A 22,472-nucleotide genomic window follows, 5' to 3' on the forward strand; every position below is an offset into this window, starting at 1 on the left:
TCGCCAAAGATTGGTTGCTCAGGGAAAGTTGGAAGTATAATGTAAGTTGTCGGAAAGGACCGTATTGACATGTTCTAAAAAGAAGTAACTCTTGTTCGGAAGTGATAGTTAAAATGGGACTATGGAAATGTCTCCATAGGTGGAAGTTATTCAATCTATGTAAGATTAGAAAACCTTAATGCAAGAAGGATGTTCAAAGCAATGTACTTTGAATATGAGACTTTCGTTCCATAGAAGTTGACCTTCTTTGGAATACTCTGTAATGACTGGTGACAAGGTTTTGGTGACTTTGTGAATAATCATTACAAGAGGAACATTGCATAAAAGTTTAAAATCTAACAGATTTTTTGGTAAATGATAGGAATCAGGGATTCTCACATTTACAATAAGGATTTGGGATTGTGAAATGAGTATCATTGGAATCATATTTAATTGATCTACATCACAATATAAGGATCATAGACAAACATAGTGTGCATACTTGGAGTATGGCATAACTATTGTTTAGAAAAACAAAGTGTACATGCTAGGAGCATGGGACGACTATTGTTTTTTATTCAAGTCTTAAGTTGATTGTTTGAAACATTATACAATGAATAATGTGTAATCAATATGGTGATAAATAAAAGGTGGTTCTATTTATATTCAAAAGGGTTCTGAGACCCTATTGGATTCCATTATTATTGTGTTTCACTTTGCATGTTTTGACTTCCAAAATAGCTAGGTTATTCTTTCCGAGTGACTAAGTTATTTAAACACTCCACAGTCATTCATATGTTGGAAGTAGGTATGATTCAAGACTGTCATGAATCGAGTTTGTAGATGGCTAAATGGGTTTAGTCATAGCAATGGTTGCTACAACATTCATGAGTGCTCATAAGTTATGGGTATTGGAATAAACCCACGCTCACTTGTATAACTTCATGGAATTTATCTCGAGTGATCGTGAGACGGTAATATCATATAAATCTTCAAACCTAGAGATATGAGTTGTTACCTATGAGTTGGTTGTGCATTGATTGCACGTAAACGTATCAGTAACTTGATGTTATAAAACGTGCATTTGTGTACAATTCAACAAGTAGTAGAACAAGCATATGAGTCGAAGTTTATCAGTTCCTTCTAGAAATAGAAGTGATATCTGGGCCCCTCGATGATTTTGTTGTGACCTATGTACCGGCCAGTTAGAACTAAATTGATGTGTTCGATTAAGTTCTTTGTCAAACAAATCGAAAATCGGGAAACAAACTGCTGGACAATAAGTACGACGTTGTTCCATGTATTTGTTCGGCTGATATCATGAGAATAGAGGATTATACGATCACTTATCTGAAATGGTGCTTCATAGTTCAACAGAGTTTTCGAGAGCTACAATTGCTGGTTGGTTCCTGAAGTAACATACGAAAATATAGTTATTATACTTATCCAAGTGGAAGTCTGTTGGATAAGGTGTCTAAGTCCATAACTTATTTGGTATATACTTGACCCGACCCGGCATGGTCCATTTGGGTTGCATTTCATCCAAACTATTTATGGATAATTTTATGAGAGTTATACACATATGTCTATTAATATATTGTAAGTTATACTATATTAATATGAAGTTATTTAATTAGCGTTAGTCTTAAATTAATTATGAATTAATTTAGAGATTAAAAGGAAGACTAATTAAATTGTGGACTATTATATTTTATATAGCGTGGGCTAATACTCATTTGTTAATGGGCTAAGCTAATATGGAAGTCCATGGATGATCCATGGAGCTTTTAACCCATGGATCCTTGGAAAAGGAAAGGTCATGGGTTATTAGGGTTTCACCCTAATCATGTACACTATATAAGCATGCTTATGTTGCATGAAATAGCCACTAGTGTCACTAGTGTGTGTGTTTGTGTGTGGTCGATTTTATAAGTGTGTATACACTCTCTCAAAGTTTTCCAAGAGTTTGTGGTGATTTGTGATTCCATTTGAGGCATTCACACTATTGGTGCTTGGCCCTCAAACTCCTTAGGAATCAAACTCATCATCAAAAGGTATGTAATCTCATCTAATTCTTTTATGTTTAAAAGTACCCCATGCCATGTTAGATAGGTTATGAACCTTGGAAAAATTATTATTTTGCATGTATTTAGACAAACATAGATCCAAGGTTTATTAGGGTTGTATGCACACTTAGGAAGTGTTAGATTGCTCAAAACCCAACACTACCTTTGTCCTTGATGTGTTGTGACTTCATTTGAGGCTTCCGCACTATTGGGCCTAAGTTCTTAACGCCAAATACATCAAGACCTCCAGCCACACAAAAAGGTATGTTACACTATCTAGTATTTTATGTAGTTTCTTTGACAATTTCATGCTAGTTATATGTTTAATACCGTGGAAACCATTTGCATTTATAATTAGTGAAAACATAGATCCAAGGTATTTAGGGTTGTATGTGCACCATAGGATGTTGTATTATACCAAAACCCAACAGAGGTGTCACCTTGGAAAGGTGTCATCCGCTTTCAGAAGAGGGGCAAGTTGGGTCCCCGATTCATTGGTCCATTCAGGATTTCTGCCCGAGTTGTCAGGGGTGCTTATTGGCTGGATCACCCTGATGAGCTCAGTCAGGTCCATAACAACCTTCCATGTATCTCAGTTATGGAAGTGTGTAGTAGATCAGGCTGCAGTTATCTCGGTAGATCATATTCAGGTGGATGAGAACCTAAACTATGTTGTGAAGCCCATTGCAGTGCTGGACAGAAAAACTAAAGTTCTTCATAAGAAAGTGGTGAAGCTAGTGAAGGAGAAATGTCAGCACTAGAGGGGTTCCGAATAGACATGGGAGCCAGACGAGAAGATTATAGAGCATTACCCAGATTTATTTGTGTCGGCAGACTTTAAGGACAAAGTCTAATTCAAGTGGGGAAGAGTTGTAACATCCAAAATCCAGGTATTTCATTTTAAGCCCATGATGAATTTTAAATTTGCAAAGTAGGACCCTCCATACGCTAGGCATATATGTATGTAGGCTTAGCATACACAAGTGGATGCATCGGGTAGCTTAGGCACGTACGCAGGGCGTCCAAGCATGTACGTGGGGTGTACGAAGCCAAAGGCTAAAACCCTAAATCTTGGACTTGAGCCCTATTTAAGCTTATTTATGAACTTGAACCTTGTTCCTTACTAGCCTCCGTTTCCTTCAAACGTCCCTAAAACCCTAGTTCCATTGAGAGTGATTCTTGAGCTTGAAAGTGCCAAAAGTAACCTCTTTTTGGTGTGTTAGCAAGGATAAGGAATTGGTGAGCAAGTCTTTGATGTGGGGAAGCTTGTAGATCCCGGTTATAGATCATCTTGGAGAGCTTTTGGAGGTAAAAAAATTCATATCATGCTAATCCTTTTGCTAGTTTGAGTTAGGGTTTAGTAACAAGTCCACTTTTTGTCCATGAATCCTCTCATGTGAGTTTGAGTAACACCAGAGGTTAGGAATGTTAGACCTGAGTTCCTTTGGCATGTTAAAAGCATAAAATTGCTAACTTGATGATTGTTATGGCACCATGCATGAGTTTAAGGTCTTAAAGGGAGTCTTAATGGATAAAATGTGGTGTTAGGTTCTCATATTGCATGCAAAGGCATAAAGTTGCCAACTTTATGCCCTAGGATCTTGAAAATGACCAAGATCTAGAATTGGATGAAGAATCTTCATGTATTAAGCACTTAATGGCTTTTTGTGCAAAGTAGCTTGTACGCTAACCGTACTAGTTTATACACTGCATGTATTGCCTAAGAACTTAGTACTCTAAGTGTAATTATGATGTATGTTCGGCGTACGCTTCTAATGGGTTTTGGGATTTCGATGGACTTTTGAGCCATTTGGGCGCTAATTAACCTTGGGCATGGATCTATTAGAGTATTGGGGCTTTGAACTTGTTTTTTGACCATAAAGGGCATGGTTGGGCCTTTTGGGCCTGATGGCCCATTATTGTTTTGGACCTTAGATGTTAGTCCCATTAATGAAAGAAAGACTTTTGGGCCTTAATGAAGGAGTTTGGACTTAGGGTTTTTGGGCCTATGTCTTGAGTTTGTGATTTAATTCTAATTAGGGTAACTTGTGTATATTCAATGCGAGATTTTCAGACCAGTAGCCAAGCAATATTTTTTACCAGCAGTCTAAGGTGAGTCTTCTCACTATAACCATGGGTCAAAGGCACCAAGGCTGGCCCATTATCCATTTATGTAGTATGCTAGTCATTGTATGCTACGCGTTGTGATTGGGTTGAAATATACCCCGGGGCGGGGCTCAGTATGACATAACGGGTTGAAATATACCCTAGGGTGGGGCCCACTATGATATACTTGGGTTGTAATATACCCCAGGGCGAGGCCCATACTTGTTACTGGGTTGGGATGAACATCAAGGTCGAGCCCATTTGTATTATTGGTGTGTGTTATTTTGGGAAAAATCAATAAGCATTAGCTTAATGTTTGTATTGTGATTTTAGGTGCGTCCGGTTCTAAAGGAAGGGTCTGGCTTGATGGCGCAACATTCATTTTCCACTATTTTCCGCATTCACTTATATGGACACTCAGATGCGTTTGTATGATGTTGATTATGTAATGGATTTTCCGTATTAAACTCATGGTTGTAAACTTTAATTAAAAATGAAAATTTTTATCTGGATTTTTGGGTTGTTACACTTTTGGTGTTACATAATACCTTATCATTAAGAGTAAATAGCAGAAGAGTTTATATTATCAAAGTAGTTTTAAATAATAAATTGTGGATGTTGTTCCAGTTAAGCTGGGTTCTTATATACAAATCCTGATAATATAATAAGTAAGGGACTAAGGGGTAAGCAAAAACGCTTAGTGAGCTCTACACAATACTCAGCCATTATAATAATCATATACTTTCAAATATCACATAGTTTCACATATCAATCCTATCATATACTATTACAATCCTGGTCTCGACTTCCCAATAAAGGGGTAATGGACTTCTATTGGCAATTGATCACACATCGAGTCATGATTGCCCTTCCCCTAATACCCTAGTCGTTACTTCCCAATAAAGGGGTAATGGACCTTAATACCTTGGTCCCTACTTGACACATTAAGGAGGAGCGATCATACAAATTTTATGATCGAGGGATGACAGATCACACATTTGTCATGATTGCCTTCCTCTAACTGATTCCATGCAGGATATCCTCAATTAGTCCATTCCTCTAACCTATACACATACTAGACATGCTATACATATACAACAAACAAATAGACAACCCAACAACAACATGAAAATGACTAAGCTAGTCTACTTTCCTTACAACGTACTACAACATATCTACTTCCTAACATACATATAAAAGCATAATAAACATAATAAATGAGTTGGTGGAACTCACTTGAACAACTAACTATAGTTCACCTGCAGAGCAGGTACGCCAAGTACGTATTAACTAATAATACTACAATAAATTAATAACTATGGAATCTAGTAACTACTATCTAGATCCTTCACTAATCCCATTAATACTGAAATAACTATCAAATAAGGATTTGCCAGTCAAGATAGTTAGGAAGCAAAATCATTTCGACAAATAGCCTTTATGAAATCCAACAACCAAGCCATCATGTGTATCCTAGACATTGTTCTCGTAAGTAGATCAATCAGTGTAATAATTGGAATTATTGATTAATCTCGTAATCAAGTTCATAAAAGCGAAAATGGGTATACACTATATCAAGTTACATAAGCGAAAGTGTAATTTACCTGATTGACAAAAAAAAACTCATAAAACGAAGAATGTAACTTTGACGCTGAATCCTTTTCTAAAAAGATTCACCAACACTCTAGCGCTTCGCCAAGCTATTCATAAGAATGAAGACATCAAATCACGATGGACTAAAATCTCAAGGGTTGATAGAGAAATTCAATCAAAATTAGCAACGAATGAAAGAAGGGTGGCTTGGTATTTATATGGGCCAAAAATCTCGAAAACCACATCGCCACATGGCTACCTCACAAAAGATAGTTGGTGTTTGGGTGTTCTGTTTGCTGCTGCGCTAGAAACTATTATTTTCTCGTTATCTTTGGATGATTGTAACTATCACATACGACTTCCATTTTCGACGTTATTTATATTCACGATTTCATATTTTCGTCTACTACCACTGTCATTTAGATCATTTCAGCTTAAAAGTGTTATATTTTCGCTTTTCTTTTTATAAACAGTTATTTTCGTTCTATAAATCTTTAAAGTGAAAACGAGGCATTACATTTTGTTTCTGAAATTTGAAGTAATATTGATGACTAATTGTTCTTGGAGCCTAGAAACACCAATTCAAAAAAAAAAAATAATAAAATAAAATAAAATATCACAATCATGTGTTTTGGTTTCTTTTACTTGTTTTTTCTCATATTCATTGTGATATAAGTTTAAAGTAATAATATGTTTCCTAGAGAACATTTATCTGGTGGTGAGATTGGGAAAAATAAAATAACAAATCCAACAAGAAACATCGGCTCAAAAAGGATTCATGGATAAATTTATGATAGAAATAGGTACTTCTAATGCTAATAGTACTAACGAGGATGAAAATACCGCTAATGAAAAATATAATGTTTTTAATAAAAATAAGAATGCCACTAATACCAATGAAAATATCATCAACGAGACTAATGATAATGATAATGTTACGAATGAGAATGAACAACAATTTGTTCCTCCTTTAAACATTTATGGTCCAAGTAATTGGGATGTTATTGACGATAAATTACAAGAACTTTTAACATGGCTAATTCGAGAACTAAATCTTGTCTTTTCCGAAGATAGTTTATCTACATATTTTTTTTCTTATGGTGCTTATAATAATAATAATAATAATAATAATAATAATAATAATAATAATAATAATAATAATAATAATAATAATAATAATAATAATTTTTTAGAAAATGATGGGTTTAATAATTAGAAACACATTTTCAATAGACTTGACGAACATGAAATTGAAAATAGCACCATTCATCTTATTCCTATTCATTCTTGGAAATTGGTTAAAAAATATTGGATAATAATGAAACGATTAATAAAGAACTTGCAACAAAAAAAAAATATAAAAGAAAAATAACGGTGATTACAAGTTTTTAATAAGAATCATTGCTGCTGTGAAATATTTGTCCAAATACAATTTCGTTTTTCGGGAGTCTAGGAAGAAGATTAATCTAAAAAATAACAGTAATTTTATAGGAGTAATTAAATGATGACAAATTTTGATAATATAATACAAGAACCATATAGAAAATCATGAAACTTATGATCATTATCTAGGTTCAACTATTCCAAATGAACTAAAATTTATTTTAGCTAATAATGTAAAAATTTATACTTAAAATTAAATAAAAAGCAAAATATTTTTCTATAATATTTCATTGTACCTTGATGTTAGCTATATATAAAACAAATGATTTTAGTTATTCGATGTATGAATATGTCTTGTAACAAAATAAAAATTGACGAATAATTTTTTTTTTTTATTTTTGAAGGTAGATGAGACTTGGGGTTTAAGACTCTTAATGATCTATTAGGTGCATTAAAATCATTAGATCATAATATTGATGATGTAAAAGGAAAAGATTATAATAAGGGTTCTAAAGTCATTGAATTTTGTATTGTTGTTGATCCTACCTTTCTAATACATTTCTAATAAGACGCGGAATTATTAGAAACAACAATTTGATGAAACTAATAATGAATGTGAATTATAGTCACCTTACAAATCTTTTAAACTTGAGTATATTATTGTTTTTGTTGATATGACCATTGCTTCAATTATATATAGATTTGAATAATTAACGATTTTTGAAAATATTTTTGATTTTTTTATGACTCAAAAATATTGAATTCATTAGATGATATTGAGCTTAAGAAGTGTTGTATTATGTCTGCAAAACAAATTTCTCATATATGTGATATAGATTCAAATAATTTGTTTTTGGAAATCAAAGTGTTGCAAATTATTTTGTCAAATGTATTTATGTCTACATTTGAAATCTTAGACTTTGTAAAAAAAAATATTAATATATAAATGTTTTTATTGCATATCAAAACTTATTAATTTTACCCGTATCGTTAATGGAAAAAAGTTTTTTAAAACTGAATTTATTAAAAAATTATTTAAAATCATCAATATCACATCACATCAAAGAATGAATGGTTTATCTAAGCTATGCATAAAAAAATATATTTTGGACAATATCAACCTTATACTATTATTAATGACTTTATTTCTAAAAAAACTCATAAATGTATTATTTTATAGTTTTTTTTGTTATGTTGTTTGGCTCTGGGTTGTCTCATAGGCTTTTCTTTTCCATAGGTGAGAGTACATGTTATTGTATTATTTTTCCTAATTAATAAATTATCTGGAGATGTATCCTCCTTTACTTAATAAAAGAAATTACTATTAAAGGCCTTATTTTTTTTTTACTCTTGGCTTTAAATCGACTTGGATCATATGAGGGTAAAACTCTCAGTCTTCCTCACGTCTCGTGCACATTAGATTGAGAATGTCTAAGCCATCTTTTGTTAGTTTAAGATAAAATATTTATTTTTTGTGTTTGTTACTAATAATTTTGCTTTCAAAATAGTTCCTATACTAAGCAACAATTACACTAGAAAATCACCATAATAACTGTAGGCCCAGTATTGTTGAGTGTAATAACTTTTGTAAGTATATATATATATATATATATATATATATATATATATATATATATATATATATATATATATATATATATATATATATATATATATATATATATATATATATATATATATATATATATATATACTTGCAGGATACGCGCGCACAGCGGCGGACGACGATTAGTTTTCTTTCATTGATTATTTTCTTTTCGAAAACATGTCATATTCAGAAAATATAAACACATAATAAAATGAAGGGAATGTGGAGATTTTAAGGATCAACGATAGATATATATATATATATATATATATATATATATATATATATATATATATATATATATATATATATTTTTGACATATTTGGATTGTAGACTTATAAAAACATCATATTGTCTAAAAATAAAGGAATAATATTTTAAAAAGTAAGAATAGGAAAAGCAAAAAAAATGGTTGGGTAACAAAGTTAAACTACCATCCATATTTACGAAATTCCACACAATTCTAATGAAATTTTAGGTTGTGTAAAAAAGCATGGGTTGAATTTTTAAAAATCATGGGTTAAATACAAGAAATGTCAACTTCCATTTGATGGCTTAATTATATGTAAATGCTATGACCATATACATATTGTCTTAAAATTAATGGGAGTGAGAAAATTAATTTAACTATGTTCAGATGCCTAAACATAGTTAAATATGCTAAACATTAGGTTGACATAAACCAGTTAATATCTCTTGAGCCCTGTTTGCCACAATTAAGATATTATGATCAACCAAATATATGCTAAAATTCTAATATAAAAGTCTCATTAAGTAATTTTTTTAATTGTTCCATTTTGTCACATAGGATCGACATCATAAACTTAACATTTTTCAAGAAAGTTAATAAAAATCAACTGATTTTGCAGTGAAAGTGAAGGATCATGCTAACTCTACCCATCTTTACTTCACTACACATATCTTGATAAAAAAAATGCAGCGCCAATCAAGTGAAGGGCTACCATTGGATCTGAGGATTGTTCAATGTTGTTTCCTAGCTTTAAAAGTCACCTGCACTTTTTTTTGTAGCTCGTTGATACAGTCTCTAAATCTCCTTTATTTGTGTAATTTGTGGTTATGGTCATCCAATGACCTTCCTTAAGTTGAAAGGATTTCTTGTCTTTTTTAAATCAACTTTTAATATCAGACCTTGAAGCTGAAAAAGAGTGCATTAGTTCCTCAATGACAAGTAAAATATGTTGACTTTTGAAGCAAATAGGATATTGATAACCATATAAAATAGTTTAGTCATTTAAATGCAAAAGGAGGCACAAAAACCTTAATGTGCAGTTTAGAGAAAATAAAGAAAATGGTAAATAAACATTTTGAAGTTCATTCTAAAAGAATCGTTGGATCCTTTCTCAAAAAAACATTTCAACTTATGATAATGCTTTCAAGAGTAAGTTACAAACATTAAATATTAGTTCCTATTGGGCAAATTATGATAAATAAAAACATGATTTACTCTTTTTACCAATATAAACAATCTACTTTACTCTTTACTCATAATAACAAGATCTTTATATTCATTTACCGATAATGGAAACGTACTTACACTTCAAGCAGCATGTTGGTCATTCAAAATATCATCTCTAACAAGCTTATGTTGAAAATCAACATATACAAATCACCGATAGTCATTGCTTGCTCATATTCACAAAATTCCACCTCCTACCACAGCAGTTGCAGACTGAAAAAAAAAATCAGATTCAAAATGTGTGACCTTGAACCATTCTTGAAGGGTAAAACAATAATCACATTAATCTTCGAATCATGTTTATTTGTCTATTTTAATTTTTTTGAAATGAAAACAAACAAAAACTACATAAAAATAAACGAATTTTAAGAGTAACAACATAAATGATGATATACATAACCACTATTTTTTAGGATAACATTTTTTTATATAAGGCTTTCGACCTTTCAGCCCACAAATGATGTCCATACTAAAAGCAAGATGGTGAGGTTACCCTACTCCTTAAAATGTCATGCATTAATCCTTTTTCTTTTCTAAAATACGTAGCATATGTAACCATAGGCTTCAATAAGCATGCCATATTTCTTATGCCTGGAACATTAACTAAACTTAAATCTAATATGAAAATGGATTAAAAAGATACCTTCATAAAAATTACAAATACAATACACACCTTTAATTACAATGGAGATTCAACAAAAAATGGATAAAAAAGAAATTTTAATCAAAATTACAAATAAATTACACACTTTTCTTTTTATTTATATGTGACACAATTAGTTCACTGCAAAGAAGGGGATTTCCATATAGAAGCTGAGAACAATATGGATAATAACAATAAAGCATACAATTTCATTTCATTATGCTCGAATTTAGATTTAACAATTAGTTGCACATTACTAAAACCAAAATTAACATTTGTCAAATTACAATTATGCCCTTGACTCTTAAAAACATCATATGTCCCAAATTTGAAATTTGAAAAGATTTTTGAAAAAAATATATCAAACGTAAACTTACTTTTTGTTTGTCTCTGATTGAGGCGTCTCTGGGCCAAAAATATGTTGGTGTATAGATCTACAAAATCGACATACACACCGAAATAAATATAAGATTTAAAACATACATTGAACACAAAGTTAGCAAATTGTTATAAAGCTTGTAGAGGCAAACATCGACCATAAACATCAAATTGAACCGCAACAAAATAAAACAATAAACCATAAAGCCCATAAAAACCGACCTGAGAAGAGCAATAGATAGGGAAAAGCGACTGCACAGAGAAATCTTAAGGAGACATACAAAAATTTAATGGAAAAGGAATTCAAAATAATTTTGAAAACTGAATCGTATGCGGTGCTGAACCAAGATTTAGGTTTTCAAATCGTTTCGAAAACTGAATCGATATAATTTGGCTCTATCCCATATACGATCAATGATAAGAGACATACCTGTTTACGATCCTAAAACAGAAAATAGTTGAATTTCTCTTTCTCCTTCTTGTTAGTCTTTGATGTTCGAAGTTCGATGTTGATTGGAGACTACTTTACAGTTTCTTATTAGGGGAGGAAGTGATGGAAATAAGGAAGATGGAAAACGGTGGTGGTTAGGGTTTAGAGAGATTGAGAAGAAACGATGATGAATTTGGAGAGAGGTTTATCTATAAGAGGAGAAAAAATCCCAAAAAACCAAATTAATCCTTTATAGGTGAAGAATTTTAAAAACCATACATACAACAAAAACCAATTAGAAACAACATAACCAAAATTATTGTACAAAAACAAAATTAGAGGTTGTATCGATTATTGAAAATGAGAAAAATTACCAGGAACCAAGTTTGGATTTGATAGAACCCATAACTTTCCATTCTCGTTTTAAACATTTTGGAGCTTTTCTTGAATGACGAGAAAGGAATGCAATGGGAAGTAGATGGTTCGATAGAGGTGGTGACGATGGATGGTTAAAACGATGATGATGGATAGTTGTAAGGGTTACCAAGTGGTGGTTAGCAATTTGACCGCTAGGAGTGGTGGTTGTTGGTGGCGACAATGAGCAGGAGTGATGGTTGGTGATGACGACAATGAACAGGATTGGGGCTAGGGTTTTTAGAAGGGATATAAAAACCCTAGATCAAGAAACTATGAATAGCGAAGATGATGAAGTAAAAACGTATATCTTGAATTTATCAGAGATGAAGACGATCGGAGTTTTCAAATTTGGGTATCATTTTCGAAGATAAAGGCGGAGGACCAGGTAAAATAAAATAGAGATAGTAAAGAAAAAGATCCCCCGTCAAAAAATGAAATAACATCTTTAATGATTGGATTGGATACTTGTACTTATGTATTATTTATTTATACAATTTAATCTAAATAGAACTAAGTTTAAAATTTAATATTATTTTATTGATAGCTACTTGTACCATTAGTTTAATAATTTAAACTTCTTAAAAAAATATTATTATTATATTGAATCTATTTATAGAAATAGTGAGATTTTTTTTTATAAGATAGTATATATATATATATATATATATATATATATATACACACTGTAAATAAGAAACTTTTAAAACCATCTATTCAAACTGATATAATTTAGTCACTTACCAATAGTGACTAAGTTCGTGTCAAAACAGATTATTTGTGATGGCTTTGTTAGTGACTCTTTTTTTTTGTTGACCGGAATAGACAAAAAAAGCTTATATATTGATGATGTATTTTTATGGTTATCAAAAAGTTCTTTCGAGTCTTTTACAAATTCTAATTATCAATAAAAGTTCATTTACTTAGTTTCGATGTCTTAACTATCTAACATCCAAATAACTAAAGTTGTTTCTAACACATAAAGATTTAAGATCGAACTAACTATTATGACTTCAGTCACAATTACACTCGCAAAAACAATGATGATAAAATGAAATAGAACTTGTAAACATAGAACAAATATTGTTATTAATTTCCATAATTTCTACTACTTAATTTCTCTAAACAAGTCTTCTAAGTACCTAACAAAACATCCAAATTCTAATTACTAAATTACACAAAAACTGTAAGCATCGAGATGAGTCCTACGATGATAACAATTTGCGAACATACTGTACTATCCATCTTTAATGAAACCGCTTCACTGCTGTTCGTAGAAGTTTGGTTTGCAGTTTGAGCAATGTTTTCATGCTCCAAAACCTTCACAATCATCTTAAGTCCACGTTCACAGTGCCCTGAAACTCCACTAATGAAATAAAAATATCCAGATCGATCTATTTCAAAAGTAGTGTCACCATTGTTGGAGAAAAAGATAGGGTGCGATGACTTGCACTTTGCATGCTCTTCTTTGCTCACAACCAACACTGAATCCTTCTTGTATGCAAAATCTACACATTTATGAGACTTTTTTATACTATGTAGGGTTAAATGCAAGAAACAATAATCTACTTCCATACCTTAGTTCTATTTCTTTTTACTACAATACTGTATAAGCTTTTAAAATTTCTTTTTGTTATACCAAATAAACATACAACTTATAACTTACGAAGTGTGTCGTTGATGTTAAAGCGATTCTTGGAAGCCCATACGTCGTAGAGATCAGTACTGTCCTTTGAGGTGGGAATAACCCACCCTTTGCCACCACCAACTTGAAATTCGATGGAGTTTACTGTGAGAATGGAGGAGAAGAAGGCAACTGCCATGAAAATGGTGATCGTGTTCTTCATGGTTGTAACTTGTATAGGGTTTTTGGGAGAAAGATTGCTAGTGGTGGTTTACGTTAAGTAAAGAGTGCTTTTAAGGTTGATTTGAATTAAGGAGTTGGTTATTTTGAAGAGAGTGGAAGAGAGAGTTGTGGAGAAGTTGTGGGGATGCGATCTTTGACTTGGTAACTTCTGTTTATTCTAAATTAATTTAATTGTATTAATTTATAAGTTTTTACCGAATTCTGTAACGTTTTTTTATTAATTGGTTGCTAACATATAAGTATACTTTTATTAATTAACAATACCTTTTCTGATGAAATACTAAAAAGTAAAAACCTACTAATGTAATTTTTTACGAAGATAATTGTTATAAAGATGCAACTAATTTTTATTTAAAGGAATTATTATTAATTCAATAGACTTTTACCACATTGCTTTGTATATTTAACTAGTTTTGTACCCGTCTAATTGATAGGTTGACCGATGTAAAAACGACCATTATACTCTTAATATTATTTTTGTGGTAACCCAATTTGAAGCCAATATAATATTATTAATTGTAAAACAGTTTTAACATGAATTTGTAGAAATAAACATATATAATACTCAAAAATGAATACAAGATCCAAAAAAAAATGTCATGAAACGCTAAAAAAAATGAACTCTAAATAGTTTGTAATTTAGATAATAAATTTCAATTCTTTTTTCTATGTACGATATAAAGGTTCATTTTCGTTAGTATCAACTCTTTTCTTAACACCCTTCTTAATTTTGTTAACATAGTCACTTGGGGGTTGAATGTTATATATTCACCCACAAAATTACATTTCCGGACTTTAATGGGTTCCAAGCTGACACTCCAATCTCTACTTTTTGGTACAAATTTGTTAAAATCAGTTAAATTTAGTGACCAAAAATGTAAATACTCGTATTATATATTCACCCACAAAATTACATTTCCGGACTCACTCAATTGTCTTAGGTGCCTCTAACATAATACTATCAGTTGTTATTTAGAAAAAAATAAGAATGAAAGATAATATTTTCTCACTTGAAGTGAGACTCATGGAAAAGAATGAACACTTCATGTAGTATCATATTTATAGGATCGGTCCTGAGGATTCAAATACCCAAGACAAGCAAAAAAAAAAATCTTTATGCCCTAACGTGTAACGAATCAAATTATATAAAGTGACCAACATAAATCAGATTATATGATATTTGATAAACAATTAAACAATAAGTTACATCAACTCATAAAGATAAATCAGATTATATGATTTCTAATAAACAATTAAACAATAAATATAATCGCATAATCTAATTTTAGTTTCTGATAAACAATTAACATATTTTGATTTAAACATTCAGTTTCTGATAATCTGATTTCATTCAATATTCAGAATTTCAACATTTAGTTTTTGATAATATGATTCCATTCGACATTAAGAATTCCAACATTTAGAAAACTAAAAAACTACAATTTGATGCAACAAATCAACATTCTGATTTATAATAATCTATAATCTAATTCAACATTCAACATTCAGAATTTCTGATTTCTGATTCAGTCATAACTGATAATATAACATAATTCGATCCCATAAGTATTCAACATTTAGTTTATCTGTTCCTTATAACAATCATAACTGATAACATAATATGATAAAAGGAACAATGGAACAAAAATAAAACTAGAAAACTCTAACCTTCACCAAGAGACTAGTTGTGTAAGTCTCTAATGTCACTGATTCGCTAAAATTCAATGATTATCGATTAACCAACCGTTTTCTTTATGTGTGCCTTCTTCTTCCTTTTGTGCATGTACGTGGAGTGATCGATTAGATCATTAGCATTTGGGCTCCTATAAAACTTAGGCCATGCTCACATGCCCACTTTGCCCCTCCTCATAACCGGCCTGCGCATTTATATAGTAATTTAATACATAAAAATATTCATTAATTTTAAACAAACGTGGAAGCATGCACATTTGGCTTTAAAATTGAGATTATACTATTAGGCAACGCATATTAACTAGAGTAGCCATTAACGTAGATGTTGGAATAACCTTTGGAGGTGTTACTCCTTTTATATCTAAATTGGGATCACTATTTTTGGGATAGTGGTAAATAAAATTCCTTGATAAAATGATTATATAATGTAAAAGACTACTTACTTATAAGTTTGGGAATTGAAGAGAGAGAGAGAGAGAGAGAGAGAGAGAGAGAGAGAGAGAGAGAGAGAGAGAGAGAGAGAGAGAGAGAGAGAGAGAGAGACTAATATATCTCTTAATTCTTTGTACCACTTAATACAATAATAAAAGAGCAATTATCAAGAATGATTAATCAACCTAGTAAGAACAGAACAATCGTCGAGACTTGATTAATCTACATGGGGTTTTGCATATATGTCACACATAGTCACGAGGTGGTGTATTCCGCTCAGAAATGTTGTTACCAACATATATATATATATATATATATATATATATATATATATATATATATATATATATATATATATATATATATATATATATATATATATATATATATATATTGTGACATCCCCAATTTCTCGGCCAGAAAAGACCGATTTGTTTATGCTTTGTTTTATAAATCAGAGTAATCGTTTAAAGAAAACGGTTGCGGAATTTGTTCCCAAAACAAGATATGATAAAAACTTATCAAAACATTTCTCAAAGAGAATGTATTTTCATTAAATAATAAAACCTCGAGATGTCATGTTCCGATACAGACACATAAGCATAAACAGAACATACATTCATTTACTCTAGTGATTTACATCTCCTTTAATCTCTCAGTGCAAAGTAGCTTCGTATCGATACCCGTGATACAATTAAACTGAGTGGGTTAGGCTTGGGAGCCTGGTGAGCATATAGGGTTTTCATCCCACAATGTTATATCATATAAATATATATAGAACATCCAAAATTATATAATTTCACCATATAAAAAGCAACTCTTATCCCACCCCATCGATCCTCATAAAGCCACGATCTAAACTCTCGTATCTAAACTTTTCCTCTTTATCTGATCCCTACTCACGGATCTAAACTAATCTCTCCACCTGATCAATACTCTCGGACCTAAAACTAACCTCTTGGTCTAATCCATACTCCCGGATCTAAACTAATCTCTGGGTTTGATCCATACTCCCAGATCTAAAACTGTACCCAATCCATACTCCCGGACTAGGGACAATTTACTATGTCTTAATCCATACTCCCGGATTAATGACAAGTTTACCTATTGGTCTGATATCCATACTCCCGGATCTAAAACTGTGCCCAATCCATACTCCCGGACTAGGGACAATTTACTATACCTAAATCCTGTTCTAATCCATACTCCCGGATCTAAACTATGCCCAATCCATACTCCCGGACTAGGGACAATTTACTATGTCTTAATCCATACTCCTGGATTAATAACAAGTTTATCTCTTTTCCTATTCCATATTCTCGGATCTAAATCCAATCTCTTTATCTAATCCATACTCACGGATCTAAAACTAACCTCTTGATTTGATCCATACTCACGGATCTCATCTACCCATGTCCTACCCAACATATTTGTAGATACAATATATATATATATATATATATATATATATATATATATATATATATATATATATATATATATATATATATATATATATATATATACAGTTAAACTCATTAAAACCTATATAGTTCATCCATTCCATACTCAATCTCAAATAAACAAACAATATATAAACACATAGCACGTATTTCATAACAAATACTTAATATTTATATGTTAGAAGAAAGTGACCACACACTCACCCAAAACATATACTTAATACATTCAAACAATACGTGTATTATAATCGTGTTTATGAAAGGGACTATACACTCACTTGATCAGAAGATGATCGGACAGCACTACGACTTGTAGAAGTAGTATTCTTCGGTGAAACCGGGATCACTTCACACACCTAGTTTCTCGCGGGCAGAGCTTCGGCTCGGAAACTCTTTTCTTCTCGGGATCTTCGGGCTTCGGGACTTGCTTCAGGTCTTGGGGTTGATATCGGGGCTTCGGGGGGTTAAAATAGGGCTTAGAGGGTGTATCGGGAGTGGGAGAGAAGGGATGGAACAACCATAGTCGGCTGGCCCTTCAAATCTATTTATAGGGCAAATTTGGCCCTTGCCACGTCGTGGGATCCTTTTGCCACGCAGTGGGCTTGATCGTCACTGCATGCGTCATCCCAAGTTGCATCTGGGGGACTCCCGGAGCTGTCAGGAGATTTGCCACGTCGTGGCACTGCTTGCCACGTCGTGGTCTCTGATAGTTTTGGGGTTTCGCGCCCCGGACTTCAGAAATTCATAACTTTCGCATACGAACTCCGTTTTCGACGTTCTTTATATCGACGCGAAGGTGAGATTATGCTCTACAACTCTCGTTTAGACTCCATTGGCTAATTTTGACTTTATTTTTAATATATTATAAGTATATTACTTATATATTATCTATAGTATGTCGGGACAGGAAAACTCCGTTCGAAATTCATAACTCCTTCATCTGAACTGCGTTTTCGTCTGTATTTTTATCGTTGGACTACTATCGAAGAGATCTTCGACTCTCGTTTAGATCACTAAGGATAGATATCTATCTACCTTAAATTCACTATTTACGTCGCGTTGGGTCATGTCGGTTTTGTCGCGAAAGTTCGACAAGTCATAACTTCTTCGTTATAACTCGGATTTTGGTGTTCTTTATATGCACGAAAACCTTGTGATATATACTAAAACTTGGTTAAGATTAATCCTTCTAAATAATCTTCCATAAAAAAGTCATTTTTGATGCTTATCGTCTCTAAATTGACTAGCCCGGATCTACGGGCGTTATATATATATATATATATATATATATATATATATATATATATATATATATATATATATATATATATATATATATATATATATATATATATATATATTAAAGATGACCATCTTTAGGAATAGTGAACTCAGCAAGTGTTTAGCAAAAATGGTCCCCTGATTATCATTTAGTTATTGTTTTCGTTTTGTTCTTGTACCTGGGCATTTTATGGAAATATTTACATTCTTTTCTACATGTGTTGATCATCCTTTGGGTTTATCCGCTTCCGGATCCTTCCCACCGCCTCCTTATCTAGTATCTTCCGTGAGGTTCTCGATTCTTCTGATTTTTCTGCTTCATTCTTTTCTCGCTCTTCTCTCAAGCGCACAGGTGGATACAAAGCTGACGATCGCCCCGCTCTCAAATTCTTCTGGTCATAGCCATCATCTTCAGCCGACACCAAAACCAATGACCCACCCCTAACGCACCACCATCGATCGCTCACTGCCCCCAACACAGACCCATTCACCCCTTTCACTGCCACGGACCACCGTCGTCGTCCACCGCATCGATCCTTCTTGCACAACCATCATCTCCTTAAATCACCATGGCTCAATCGGTGTTTCTCAGTCGTTTATTTTAGGTTACTATGACCACTAGGAGGAGCGCAACAACCACTATCACTCTAATATTTAATAATTTTCCGCTTTGTTGTTTATGATTTTTCAGATTATGCTGATGCTTTAGTCACCAACATCAGACTTGCACAACATTGGTAATCAAACAACAGTTGGTAAACCTGGTATAGTAAGCGATGGTTATGGATAACGGTTTCACTTCCGATTTATGCTAGATTTCTGCTTATTTGTCGATTTCTTACAAACGTTTTTTTCTTGGTTATTTATGGATGTAATTCATTATTTTTACAGGCCAGGGCTTCTAATTTCCAATTGTTAGGAAGCAGCACTTCAATTGCCAGAAGACTCTGTTGTCACGGGAGAATCAAAGTTTGCTTTAGTTGGAGTTGATTTTGTTGATATGATATTTTGTTTTTCTTTATTATGGTTGAAATGACACTTGGTAATTAATATTAATTAATATGTCACTTTTGAGCTTTTCTGTACATGTACTCATATTTTATTCAATTTGAAATGACACATTCTCAGGTCTTAGAAACTGAAGTGAGACCTTCAGATGTTGTATATGCGATAAATATTGATGATGTTATGTTTTAAAATGTCATTAGTGAAAAGGTAAAAACGATCAACTCTTTTTTTGGGTTATGAACTGATGCATATGAGATTATTAACTTTGTATGTATGTGTGTGTGTGTGTTTGGCTAGGGAATTTTATACACTATTTGGCGACATTTATCTCTGGATTTCTGGTGGGATTCACAGCAGTTTAGTTTTATAATTCTCTTTGGCATTGCTTAATGTGTAGAAAAGCAATCTTATAGTTTTCATACCATTTCTTAAATATGAGCATTATATCTAAATACAGGAATTGGCAACATCGGCAAGTCCATATTTATATTTTTGTATTTTGTTTCAAAAGAATGAAAGCTTTCGTTTTGGTAAAGGTTGCAAAGTTGTTGGGATGCACTTCATGGTTAGGGGGTGGACCAGGGCTTATGGATGCTGGAACTCGGGATGCTCTTGAAGCAGGAAAGCCAGTTGGTGGGTTCAATATTGCTCAAGAAGCAGGGGAATGGAAAACAGCCATTTTTCATCCATATCTTCTTTCTCATGCTTACCTTACATGCAGGTAGATAGATAATGATATGGTTAGAATTACTGGATTATTTGTTGATTGAATCTGAATATGAATGCAGGTTTTTTTCTGCAAGAAAGCATGGGTTGATGGATGCAGATGTTAGAAGTAGTAAAGGGGATAAGACAGGTGTAATTGTGTTACCAGGTTCTAGAGGAGAGGTTTCCTCCCTTCAATGCTAAACAGGTATACTTTTATAATCAACTTCTCCACTTTCATTGTTTCATTACTCAATACTCATTTTCATATTGTAGTGTCTTTGCCCTTCTTGTGGACATACGATCCAATCGAGGCTAAGGTATATCATGTGAATTACTTTTCTGATTATTCTCTTGGTGTAAATTTTATTTGTCTTTTAGATAGATTCTGAACTGATAATTGATGGTGGTTTAGCAATGATCAGGGGTTGATTCCAGATTTGCCTAGATTACCATTCGAAGTGAAGTTTGACCTGAAAGATCAAGAAGTTATTGAGCATTTGAAAGCTAAGGTTGGGTGTGATACAAATGAGCTTCACCCCTTATTGACCAATTCATTCAAATGACCATTTGAAGTGAACATTGCACATATATTGCTCCAGATTATAAATGGACCATCATAATCGTCAGTTGATTGTAGAACTCAAGTGGTGAGCTTTTTTGTGATTCATAATCTTATGTATGAGTGTTTGATTTCATGGTGAGGGTAACTGGATTCACCAATCTGTTGTGGAGTAGTTCGGATCAATGCCAAAAAAGAACATCAAGACACAGAATTCTATCATCACAGGGTTAGCAAATAATGGAAAGATGGACAGTAAACAAAATATATTCAAACATAATTTTGAGGAAGAACACAGCTACAAAAACTATAGATGTTCACAATGTCATATGATAAATTATTAGGCTTCATTTCTTTACTGTATTTATTTGTTTTCCAAAGTTTTGATATGTTTTTTTTCTTTTTTTTTTCTTTTCTTTTCTTAGGGCATATGGAATCTAACAAAGCCGACGATTGAACTTATTAGCATACTGTAACACACACTGGTCAACAAATTGATTATTTTTTTGTTTTTTTTTTGTTTGTTGTGGTGACTTTGCTTTTATCAGATACGTGTGTTGTCATTTTATCAAATGTTTTTTAAGCTACCCAATGTTATATTTAAACAACACTTAATGAGGAAAAAACCATGAAGTATTTGATCCGTGGAATCCGTGTAACACCCAAAATCAGAAAGTCCAAGAAAGGAAAGAAAACCGTAAGTGAAAGGGGTCAACTTGTCGAGTCCAGGGAGGAACTCGACGAGTCCGAGCAGGATCTGGATCGAGGTGTAAGTGACCGAATCGACGAGTCCGATCTGAAGAGAGAAACCCTAATCCCGGGGGTTGTACCTTATATAAGGGATGTTATGTCCCTTCCTCAGCCTCTATATCATCATAGAGAGCCTGTAAATCCTGGATTTTGTGTGAGCTTCCATCATTTGAGGGAAAATAGCTTTGGATGAGGTAATCTTTTAAAGGAACTTGAAGATCAGGAGGGTTGCTTCAAAGGAGAGGTGTAGATCTGAGAACTATCTCAGTTTGTGCTCATCTTGGAGGTAATAAGCTGTTATCTTCCCTCATTTGCATCTAGATTTATCTTGGTTATGAGTTTTGGGGCTTTTATGCCATGTCCTTGAATCATTTCGAGTTGGAGCCCAAATCTGAAGTTGCTACTTCAGATCTAAGTGTATTCTGGTCTAGAAAATCATAAAGCATCAGTCCTTGGGTTGGTTGTTAAGCCTCTTTGTCTTAAACTCTTGTTTGTAGTGTTTTGAGCCTTGATCTCCTTAGTTATACGTAAAGTTTGCAACTTTACATGGGGAATGGAATTTGGAAGTATGGATCTATGAATTAGAGCCCCTGCATGGCTCGAAAAGCCACTGAATAGATTAAGAACTGGAGC

The 22,472-nt window shown here is 32.7% G+C and overlaps 1 protein-coding gene across 1 annotated transcript; it reads right to left on the bottom strand.

The window, feature by feature from the left end:
- Window positions 1–13,189: 13,189 nt before the first annotated feature.
- ENODL5 (early nodulin-like protein 5) lies at window positions 13,190–13,956 on the bottom strand. The gene is made up of 2 exons (XM_078987149.1): window positions 13,746–13,956; window positions 13,190–13,587 (listed from the first exon to the last, which is right to left on the bottom strand). The coding sequence occupies exons 1-2, from the start codon at window positions 13,924–13,926 to the stop codon at window positions 13,253–13,255; spliced, it is 516 nt and encodes a 171-aa protein (XP_078843275.1). The 5' UTR covers window positions 13,927–13,956; the 3' UTR covers window positions 13,190–13,252.
- Window positions 13,957–22,472: the final 8,516 nt, after the last annotated feature.

The sequence above is a fragment of the Lactuca saligna genome, chromosome 4 (genome assembly GCF_052625555.1).
Source record: "Lactuca saligna cultivar CGN05327 chromosome 4, ASM5262555v1, whole genome shotgun sequence".
NCBI classification, from domain to species: domain Eukaryota; kingdom Viridiplantae; phylum Streptophyta; class Magnoliopsida; order Asterales; family Asteraceae; genus Lactuca; species Lactuca saligna.